Source organism: Heloderma suspectum, chromosome 4 (genome assembly GCF_057233095.1).
Source record: "Heloderma suspectum isolate Gila_16-S chromosome 4, 16-S_ref, whole genome shotgun sequence".
NCBI classification, from domain to species: domain Eukaryota; kingdom Metazoa; phylum Chordata; class Lepidosauria; order Squamata; family Helodermatidae; genus Heloderma; species Heloderma suspectum.
In genome coordinates, this window is record NC_139461.1 from 23528161 (window position 1) to 23540187 (window position 12027).

Sequence of the window (12027 nt, forward strand, 5' to 3'; positions counted from 1 at the left end):
TTTCAATAGGATTTGTTCAGGAGAAATGACCAGAAAACTGTGCCATTTCTAGTTCCATTTTAGACACACAAAACAATGCTGAAAAATCAGAATGCAAATATCAGCTCATATAGCTTTTTTTTTTTCTTAAAACAGGGCTGGGGGGAGTACTTGAGCTATTAATAGATTATATGAGTACAGGAAGGGATTTTACCTCTTTCAGAGTTTTAGCACTTCAAAAATGCAGGCAAACTGGATTTGGAAAATGAAACTTATCAGGGCTTTCGCTCACAATAGGACCCAAATTCTTTTGAAAGAGGCTTATTGCCCAAAAGCTGGAAGGATTTCCAATGTGCCACAACTACTATAACTGGAGGATTAAAAAAATTATGTTTGCTATGCTCCCTTGGCAGAAAAAAAGTCACAACAAAAAGTTTAATCGTGTCCCTCTCCCACTTCCTATAATTGCAATTCAGATGCAAACTGAAGTTGGCCAAGTTTTGCAGCCTACAAAACATCAAAAGAGGGCTTGTAGGGGTGAGGGGTGGACATTGTCACAATAACCCTTAAGTCTTCACAGCAGAACAAGACCTGGAGAGATCTGGCATGCACAAGGGCTCCTGCTATGTATGAGCCAACTTTGTACATTAAAAGCACCAAAAGCAGAATTGAAAATACTCGTCCTCTGAACAGTCTTCCTCCTTTTCTTTTGTGATCTTCTGTACTGTCAAAATGTAGACTGTAAACTCCTCAAGGCAGGGACATGTTGAGGTTGTTGTGCTTTTGGCTTATTTGCATCATATGTATCATAACATCATATACGCCAATAACGCGACAGGCTGATAGCTAGAGGGACCAAGAAATGCAATCCAGGATGGGACTATACTTCTGAGTAATACAGAATCAGGAGAGGAGACTTGATTCTCAAAGTCTGGGCTCACCAAGAAAAGGGAGTAGGTCCAGCCCCACAACTGCAGTGAAGCCTATGAGTGTAGCTCCTTTATTTTCACCTATGTGACTGAATGGTTGCTTTTCACTCCTGTGAGGAAAGCTAAAGCACTAGACTTGGGGATGCTGTGGCAGTGAGGGCAAAACCTGTCTTACACCACTAACACAAGGTGGCCTGGTTCTCACTGAGGGACTCCATGGGAGTGGAGGGAGGGAAGAGTGCACAGTTTCTCTGTCCACACTGATATTTACAATATACAAGGCCTCCTTTCTTCATTCTCTTCCTACACACACACACACACACACACACCCCATAATGATTATGCCAGACACTTGCTAATTCCATTTCAGAAACGGAGTATCTAACTATTTCAGATAGTGGCAGTGGGGAGTGCTCCTGGCAGCCACCCAGCTATGCCCCCTTCCAGGATACTAAGTACAAAAAAAGGCCACAGTTGTAAAAACCGATAAGAAATTAGCGAACAAGCACACAACTGTAAATGAGTCAGGTAATACTAGTATAATGTTGTAACAATATGAAAACGCACAATGAACATAGTGGGTGTTAGTGATCTATTTAAAACAGAATTGTTGTTGGAACAATATAATTATACATATGAAAACAATGTGAATACAATTGTACATATACTGGAAGATAACAGAAGCATCTGTATCACAGGTATATACATTTTAATATTATCGTTTGTTCAAAGGATCTTAAAGTCCATCCAAAAAGTCTTTACAAGAATCCGGTGTAATGCTGTTTCGCATATAAGTTGCTTCTTCAGATAAATAATAATTGTAAAGATATATATACATGTTGTGTGCATATATATGACTATAGATCTTAATAACTTACAACATACTTGTAATGATCTTTTGACTGACACTGTGTGAAAATATCACTTAACACCTGTGTTATCACTACGGTTAGGTTCTAATACACTTCTAGGGCACTATAACCTGTTCTCCTACCCATTAAGACAAGTTTCTCCATCTTGCTAATTCTCTTCCTCTTGTGCAACTACTGAATATTGCCTCTGAATGCTCAAAAGCGATTCCTATCAGGATGTATTCAGCCAGTCTTTCCGGGCAACACTGTTGTATGAGAAATGCTGCTAATGAGGAAAACATCCCAACTCCAGAATTTCCCACCAGATGTTAAAACCATGTCTGGAAGCAGTGCTCCACACAAGCAGCTGCCCAATCTGCAGCCGATCAGCCTCTTGCATCACTCTTGAGCAGGGGCATCGCTAGGCCTGGAACCACAGGGACAAGGCTGCAGATCGAGTCACCAGAGCCCTGAGTGCCCGTTGATGCAAATGGAAGATTTCTTTCTTAGCTTAACTGCCATGCAGAGGGCAATTCTCCAGCACCCTGCATGGTGATTAAGCTTACGGAAAAAGACTTCTGTTGGTGTTAATAGCAACTTTTCTTCTAAACTTAATTGCATGAGGCGGGGGAAATCTTTCTGGAGGGAAAGTGAGAGGAAAAAAGGGGAGAAAAAAGTGAGGGGATTGACAGCAAGGGATTGCAAATTAATTGTGACTGAAGAGGAATTATTGATTTGGGATGATCTGGGGTGGGGTGCAAATTAACTGAAGAATTTATTTTATATGAGGTGATTTGAATGAAAAATTAATCAGCTAACTTTGCCTTCTGTGAAATTTACATAAATCCAAATAATGATTTCTAAATTTGTATATTGCGATATAAATTACCGTATGCAAATTTTATGCAGATTTGTATTCTACAGGTCCGGGCCTAGCAACACCTCTGCTCTCATGTAATTCCACCCAACCAACCAATCACTGCAGAGAGCTGATGGTGCAGCTGCAAGTCAAAACAGAACAGGGGTTTTCAAGAGCCTCCTCTGTGCACTGCCTGTCCCTTCAAATTAGTGGACAGTGCACACTGACTATAGTGTAGCATGTCAACATCATTCAAAATAAATAGTTAGCCAGGCTCACGTCTTGATTTTAACCGAGTGTGTCCTGTTCATTTCTAATCCGTGCACAGTAATATATTACTGGACAGCCAGTAATACAGAGAGCCAGTGTGTAGTGGCTAGAGTGTTGGACTGGGAGTTGGGAGATCAGGGTTCTAGTCCCCACTTGGCCATGGAAGCTCACTGGGTCACAGATTCTCAGCCCAGCCTACCTCACAGGGTTGTTGCTGTGAGAATAAAATGGTGGAGGAGGAGGATTACGTATGCTGCCTTGGGTTCCTTAAGGAGGAAAAAAGGCGGGGTATAAATGTAATAAATAAATAAATAAAATTGGGGTGAACACCCAAGGTGGCGCACCCAAGCAGCACAGCCAAGCCACACATGTAGTCAGCAAGGAGAGCTGCCAACTGCACCAACAGCAAGAGAGAGAGCCAGAGAGGACTAGGACTAGCCATAGCTCAGTGGTAGAGCATGTGCTTTGCATGCATATGGTCTAGTTTCAATCCCTGGCATCTCTGGATAAAAGGTAGCAGGGCAAGGAAAGACCTCTGTTTGTGAAAGGGCCATAGCTCAGTGATAGAGCACCTGCTTTGCATGCAAAAGATCCCCAGTTCAATCCCTGGAATCTCTGGGTAGAGCTGGAAAAACTGGAGAGCTGCTACCAGTCAGTGTCAACAGTACTGGGCAAGACAGTCCCATGGCTGATTCAGTATAAGGCAGTTTCCTATGTTCCTATGAAACTCCCACTGCCACTCAAAGTACATACTGCTGAGCTAGGTAGACCAGCGGTCTGATTCAGTATAAGGCAGCCTCATATATATCCACCATTTCAGATTGTACACATGGTTCTTTTGCCTTGAAGAGTAAGTCCCAAGCTACAGGCAAGCCCAACCAAAGAGGCAGCAAGCAGATGGGGGCAATAGAGGTGGTGCTGGGGGAAGGGGCAACTCATTGGAATTACTTGCAAGTTTGAATGAATCCTAATGGCTTGCATACAGCACAAGAGGATGTACTTTTCATACAGTCCGTAACAATCTTAACAGCTGCCCTCCTATATGGGGATCTCTCTCCTCCAGTACAGAGATCCTCACCAGGGCCCTGCTTTTGACCAGGGACACCTTCCACAAATTGATGTATAACAACTTGCCATTAATGCAGTTGGCACAAAATAAGCAGGATGGATCGCACAGAAAATAACCCCTTTGTGACTTAAAAAGACATAAAATAAACTCCAAAGTACCTGTTATACTGAAAGAACTGCTGAACAAGAGGCTTCTGCTTTATTTTTCTTCCTTGCAGAAATCATCAGAAATTGTAGTGGCATGTCCAGGACCACTCATACAGAGAAGTGACAGACAATGCAGGTTTTCCTTCTCTCCTTTTATGCTTGTATTTGCTCCAATATGAAAGCCTTGAAAGAGCTAACCGCAGCAAGAAGGACTACAGTGGCTGCACTTTCCATTAGGCCAGACTTCCCCACCTGGTGCCCTCCAGGTGTGTTGGATTCTGGGAGTTGTAGTCCACCACATCAGTAGACACAAGGTTGGGAAAGGCTACACAGAATCATCTTCCACTTTCTGGGATCAACTGCTTAAGGAAGCCCGCCAAGCCAGTGCCTTGCCAGGCATTAAGAGAAGGATTCAAACAAAGCTTTTTAGAGAGCAATCCTATTGTCCCTGGGAGAGCATCCCAGGGACCATAGGATATTGTGGAGTTCCCCCTCAGAGGCCCTAGACACTGCTATGACCTCAGAGCGGACATCTGAATGGGGAGTCCCTCTGCCCCAGCCCTCCCACCCACTACAGAATGCACCACAGTGGCTTACTCTCCCAAGTAATGAGCTCCAACTTTGGCTGATGATGCAAACAAGGAGGAAGAGGGAGGGGAGACACCAAGGATTCACAAGATCGTAAAACCTACCAACTCCCATTCTCGCAACTCCACTAGATGTGCTCAAAAGCTCATCTAGTGGAATATCAGCAGAAAGGAGGATGGAGAGGTGAAGATCACCTCTGTTGCTCCTCCTGCAGGCATCTGCCAGCAGAGCACAGGATTTGGAATGCTGGATGTCCTTAGGATTGCTCTGTTAGTCAGGCTTTTGCTGCTGCTTTTAGAATAATTTGCTGTTTTTAATTATTTTTGCACCCCCATCTATGTGTAGATGTTTATCTCTCCTTTTACTTACTTTATATGCTTTACTGCAATTTTGGATTTTCTTACTGTAAGCTGTTTGAAGAATTCAAATTCTGTTACGTGGGCTACAATTTAAAAACTGAACAAAGTTATGAAATTCGCTGATCACAGAGCATAGTGATGGCCACTACACAGATGTCTCTTCTTTTGTTTAAGATTAGTCACAGTCACAGGGCTATATCTACCAATAACTATTAGGCTTAATAGCTATCTTAAAACCTCACATTCAGAAGAAATATACCTCTGAATACCAGATGCTGGGAACAATCAACAGGGAAAGCCAGTCTCAAAACCACCTAGCTGGTCACTGATGGAGAATGTTTGACTAGGTAGACCTTTGGTCAAATCCAGCAGAACAATTCTTATGTTCTTACATGGCAGGAGCTTGCGAATTCCCATTAATACACCCTTGGAGTGAATTGTTTCTTGGTGATTAAGAAAATGGGGATCCTTTGGATTTGCCATTAGCTAATCACAGCCTGTAAAGAGCTACATAAAAAAGATGTAGATTCGTGTTCCTTATTTCATTTATAAAGGTAAAAGTAGAATAAAAACTATTATATATATATATATATATATATATATATATATAAATTAAAAAAAAAGGTAAAGGTGTCCCCAACCAGTCGTGTCCGACTCTAGGGTGCGGTGCTCATCCCCGTTTCTAAGCCGAAGAGCCAGCGCTGTCCGAAGACGCTTCCGTGGCCATGTGGCCGGCATGACTGAACACCGAGGTGCACGGAACGCTGTTACCTTTCCCGCCGAAGCGGTACCTATTTATCTACTTGCAATTTCTTGCTTTCGAACTGCTAGGTTGGCAGGAGCTGGGACCGAAGACGGGAGCTCACTCCGTCACGCAGCACTCGGGTCTCGAACTGCTGACCTGCCGACCTTCCGGTCTGCAGTTCAGCGTCTTAACCACTAAGCCACCGCGGCCATATATATATACATATATATATATATATATATATATATGTATGTATGTATGATGTAGATACTTGGAGCATTGTATACTTTGGTCACACCTTGATCCTGTCTTTAATGCAACCCCATGACCAAGGTTGGACTTTAGGAAATTGCTATGTTTGGTCTCTGCCATTTGAGAAGCCAGGGGCTGAAAAATAACCTCTCTCTGCTTTGGTCTGTCTTGGCTTGCTTCACTTCGGTAACATCTTATATAAAAGAGGATCTGGTTTGTCCTTTCTTTCTAAAAACTAAACCAAATTGTGACATCATTGTTTAAGTTCTTGTATTTAACAATAACTTGGGTGTTGGTTAATTCTTAGGAGGGAAAAAAGTAGTAGAACAATAATCCAAACCTACTGGAAAAGAGAAGTAGCACAAGGTAAGTCATATTATAGGTGAGCTAAATGCAGCACAAAAGGGAGTTTCCACTCCTCATCAAACAAAGGATTTCCCACAGTTGGTTGTTGGAACTATCAGTGCAATCCGATTGCTCATTTCTTACTCAACGAGCTGCTGAATCAATCAAAAGAGGATGTTGGTATGGTTCACCTGCTGCTTTTGCTCTAACAGCAGCTTAAGTCAACAACAACTTGGCTTTTAAAACCATGCAACTATACTCTCTGCTGACAATCTTTCATTTTAATCAGACACTTTTATTGTTTTATAAGTAGCAAAGGTAAAGGATTATTTGAGGTGGAGCGGGGGTGGTGGAGGGGGGAGATACTTAAACTCCAGAAACCAGCAGATTGTCTCACGATAACTTACTCAACATTCACCAGTCCACTGAAAATGCCCATCATTGCAGCTTATATATCCACTAAACACGGTCCCAGTGAAACAACCACGTCATTGGCTTGCAAGGGGGCAGTTCTACATCAAACAGTTATTTCCATTCACATAAAATATGTCAAGACCTGATGTTTGACACTTTGTGCCTTTGGCTTTTATTAGTAATAAAGCTGGACACAAACAGGGCACTGCTCCTCTAAGCCCCTTGCTGAAAGCTGTATAAGGGGGAGGTTGCAAATCCTGCCCCCCCCCCTTTCTTTACCTTCCACAGGCTCTCTTCCCTTGTCTGTCCTTTTAGGTCCTAGGCCAAGGCCCTTCCTGCAGGGCTCACAGAAGCAGAGGACCCTTCCCGATCTGCAGAGACAGTCAACAGCTATGCTGCCCAGTCTTTACTCCACTGCCTGTGCTCCCCCCACACGACTCTTAAGGTCTGCCTCCATGCTTCCTGCCATCTTCGGGTCCACCCAGCTCCATCTCTAGATTCTGCCCCAGGTGTGCAGCCAGTGATGTGGATTTTCCAGAAATTTTGAACTGGAAAATGTTCTGATGCAGATTAGGCTAATTTGCATAGGAGTCGTTTGCATCAGATATTTTTCAGTCTGCATCAGAACATTTTCAGTTTGCATCAGAAACATGGATAATTAGAAGCTACAGCAAAATAGAAATAAAGAAATGCAGCCCCATCAAGATCAAGGGTTACTAAATCCCTTCTGTTTTAGTTTGGCACATATAGCAAGAGCACAATCACTGCCTTGCTAATGCAGAAGCTCATCAGAGTTTGAAATCTACTACAAGCATGCAAGGACATGGTGCTGGCTGGGGATAGCGGGAGCTGTAGTCCAAAGTATCTAGAGAGCACCAGGTCTAGGCAAGGCTGCTGTTCAGCATGAAGAAATCCTTTTTATTCAGCCTTAGCCTATCATCAATCAACTTCATTCGACAGCCAAAGTTGTTGGATACTGAGAAAATAATTCCTCTCTATCCACCTCCACACCACCATTCATCTATGATTATAAAAGGGGATGTCTGTCTGTCTGCACCATGAAGCATGACATGCATACTAACAGAACCCTGGGGGTGTGCACCATGGGGGTATTTGATTTTTAAAACACATTAATTTTAATGTATCTGTGTGATTGAAGCCCGCAGTATCATCTTCAAACAGTAGGTGGCAGACTTCCCTACCAGCACATAGGTTTACAATCATTAGTGTAAAGTAGGGATGTATGAAAGTCACTTACCTTTTCGCAGCTTGGATTCGCGGTGGGGGGAAGGCGCTCCGTCCCTCCCCCTGGAATCCTCCTTGGGCCAGCTCCACGGAGCCGCCAACCAGGGCCGTCCGCAGCCGGAGTTCCGGCCGCGGATGGGCTGCTGCGGACGCAAATGGCAGCTGCCATTTGCATCCAGCGAAGCTGCCGTGATAGGGTACGTAAGTATTTACGTAGCCTATCACGGCAAGCCAAAAAAAAAACAGCATACGCAAATGGCGGTGACTACAGCGGCCGCCATTTGCATTCCCTATTTGTAGCTGTTTTAGCCTACATAAATATTTACGTAGGCTATTACGGCGAAAAAAAGGGGAATGCAAATAGCATAGTGGGTGCCATTTGCGTTCCTTTTTTTTTCGCCATTTTAGCCTACGTAAATATTTACGTAGGCTATTATGGCAAAAAAAAGGGGAACGCAAATAGCATAGTGGGTGCTATTTGTGTTCCTTTCCCCCCCTCCCGTAATAGCTTATGTAAATATTTACGTAGGCTAAAACGGCGGGGAAAAAAGGAACGCAAATAGCGCCCACTACGCTATTTGTGTTCCCCTTTTTTTCGCCGTAATAGCCCACGCAAATATTTACATAGGCTAAAATGGCTACAAATAGGGAACGCAAATGGCGGCCGCCATAGCCACCGCCATTTGCGTACGCTGTTTTTTTGTTTTGTTTTGTTTTTGGCTTGCTGTGATAGGCTACATAAATACTTACATAGCCTATCACGGCTATGATGAAGAAGCGAAAGGTGGCCACAGGGTGGCCACCATTCACAAGTCAGCGCGGGCAGCAGCAGGTAAGTGCTCCATTTCGCACGCCTTTCATGGGTTGGGGGGGCGGGGGCTTCGTTCCGCCACGGATTTCGAGGGGCCGAATGCACTGGCCTTCAGCCTCACCGAGATCCATGGCGGAATTCTCTGACATCCCTAGTGTAAAGCCGGGAGGGAGTGTTCCAAAGGACAAAGCTATATGGGCTGCTCTCTCCCCCATTTCACTACTGTGGGGAAACCCACAGGGAACAGAGTGGGCAAACCCCTCCCTCAGGGGTTTTGCTCCTCAGGGAACAGAGTGGGCAAGCCCCTCCCTCAGGGGGCTATGGCGGTCACCATGGTAGGGCCTGTGCCTAGGAGTGCTTGCGGGTGTGGCTTCACTCAGACCAGGCAGGCACAATGTGTCTGTCCAACTCTGATAGTTCTGTAACTTTGCTTGAAGGCTTCTCTGTATCAAAGTACTGAATATTCTAACTCGTGCAAAGTTGGGTCCTCTCACTAGTGATTTTATACATCTCTATCATGCCCCCTGTTGCCTTTCTTCCTGTTGCCTTTCTTTCAGACTTCGCAGACATCAATGCTGAAGCTTGTTTACTCCTGTGGTGTCAGAAACTCTTTCAAATCAGATTTTTTAAATACACACACACGCACACACACACACACACTTATCCCCAAATGTAATGGAACTACTATCATTTACCAGATTTACAGTATCTTCAACTGCTTCTATGTAATGGCTCACTTCTCTGCTCATTGCAGCATACTCCAACATCACCTTTTCCATTTCATTAACCTCTTCCATGACACCTGCAAGATAAATGATTTACTTTGAATATACATTCACATTTGTTCTTTTGGACAACTTGGGTCGTGACACAAAAGGAGTCAGATAAGTGCCAGAAACAGAACCAAAGCAAAAGGCTTAAAGCTGGAAGCTATAAATTGATTTAAATAGGTAGCTCAATTAAGGCTACATTCCTGAATTCTGCATGCACCAAGATTGGGGTGCAGAGCAGCTTCTTTAGAAGAAGAATCACCATTGAGAAGGCCCTGTCTCTACTTCCCACCAATCAATGGACTAGGTCAGGTGATCAAGTCCATTGACTGATGGGAACTAGAGACAGGGCCTTCTCAGTGGTGAATCTAGGGAGATCTGCCATCCCTTACTTCACAGATTTTAAGCTTGATTTGAAAACCTGCATGTTTCAGAGGGCCTGAAATTGCTATACATTGTATTTGAAGTGGTTTAACTTTGTGAAGGCATTTTGCTTTGAAACCAAGATATAAATATTTAAATAAATACAATAAAATCAATATGCCTTTTTACTATCAAGTCACCACTGTTGCAGGTGCACTGCTACTATACATGCCCCAACATGGCTAGACAATTCATGGAAATCAGGTATCCTCCCACACTTACCTAGAAATATATAGGAATTCATTTTTCACCACTACCACCACACACACACACACAACACCACCACTGCTTCTCTTAAGAATGCACAGTTGCACTATGGAATTTGCTACCACAAGATGTAGTGAGGGCTGCCAACTTGGAGCACTTGAAAAGAGGATGAGACAAATTAATGGAAGATAGGGCTATCCATGGCTACAAGTCAGGATGGCTGTATATTACCTACAGTATCAGGCAGTATGCCTCTAGATGCCAGTTACTAGGGAACATCCACGGGAGAGTGCTGTTGTGCTCATGTCCTGCTTACAGGCTTCCCATGGGCATCTGGTTATCCAATGTGCAAACAGAATGCTGAACTAGGTATCGCTTGGTTTGATCAAGCACGGCTGTTCTTCTGCTCTTATATTAAGCATGCATGCAGTGGGACCAGGGAAGAATGAGCTGCCAGATGCTCCTAATCAAGTACAGGAGAGTTTCAGATTGATGTGAACTGCCTGGCTACAGTGAGATAAGCTTGACACTGCACAAAGCACAATGCTTTAACCAGAGAAGGGTAGCGTAGATTTGTACTCCACACCCTGCTCTCCAAGTGCTGGGAATGCAAGACTGCAGCCTAAAGCTAATCATAGATTTAAAATCTTCTCCCCACCCCTCAGAAGTCAATTGGTGTAAGTACCACCACACAGGCCACATGGACACGGCAGCCTCCCTCTTCCCTGCCCTACCAAAACATGACCTCTCCTCCCAGTTTGTTACCAAAGGTAGCATATATTTGGCATTTCAGAGTTGTTGTTGTTCAGTCGTTCAGTCATGTCCGACTCTTTGTGACCCCATGGACCATAGCAAGCCAGGCCTTCCTGTCCTGCGCTCTCTCCCGGAGTGTGCTCAAGTCCATATTCATTGCATCGGTGATGCTATCTAGCCATCTCATCCTCTGCCGTCACCTTCTCCTTTTGCCTTCAGTCTTTCCCAGCATCAGGGTCTTTTCCAGGGAGTTTTCTCTTCGCATTAGGTGGCCAAAATATTTGAGCTTCAGCTTCAGTATCTATCCTTCTAAGGAGCACTCAGGATTGATTTCCTTTAGGATTGACTGACTGGACCTCCTTGCAGTCCAGGGGACTCGTAAGAGTCTTCTCCAGCACCACAGTTCAAAAGCATCAATTCTTCGGCGCTCAGCCTTCCTTATAGTCCAGCTCTCACAGCCATACGTTGTTACTGGGAAAACCATAGCTTTGATTAGACGGACCTTTGTCGGCAAGGTGATGTCTCTGCTTCTTACTATGCTGTCTAGGTTTGCCATAGCTTTCCTCCCAAGGAGCAAGCGTCTTTTAATTTCATGGCTACAGTCACCGTCTGCGGTGATCTTGGAGCCCAAGAAAGTAAAATCTGTCACTGCTTCCATTTCTTCCCCTTCCATATGCCAGGAAGTGATGGGGCCAGATGCCATGATCTTCGTTTTTGTAATGTTGAGTTTCAAATCAGCTTTTGCACTCTCCACTTTCACCCTCAACAAGAGGCTCTTTAGATCCTCTTCGCTTTCTGCCATTAGGGTGGTATCATCTGCGTATCTGAGGTTGTTGATAATTCTCCCGGCAATCTTAATTCCGACCTGTGATTCATCCAACCTGGCGTTTCTCATGATGTACTCTGCATATAAGTTAAATAAGCAGGGTGACAATATGCAGCCTTGTCATACTCCTTTCCCAATTTTGAACCACTTGGTTGTTCCATGTCCGGTTCTTACTGTTGCTTCTTG

The 12027-nt window shown here is 44.1% G+C and overlaps 1 protein-coding gene across 1 annotated transcript in view; it reads right to left on the reverse strand.

The window, feature by feature from the left end:
* NSMCE2 (NSE2 SUMO ligase component of SMC5/6 complex) overlaps window positions 1-12027 on the reverse strand; it is a 290313-nt gene that overhangs the window by 228468 nt on the left and 49818 nt on the right. The window contains exon 3 of the mRNA XM_084848824.1: window positions 9558-9664. Within this exon, the coding sequence (XP_084704950.1) occupies window positions 9558-9664 (107 nt within the window). The remainder of the gene's footprint in view (window positions 1-9557; window positions 9665-12027) is intronic.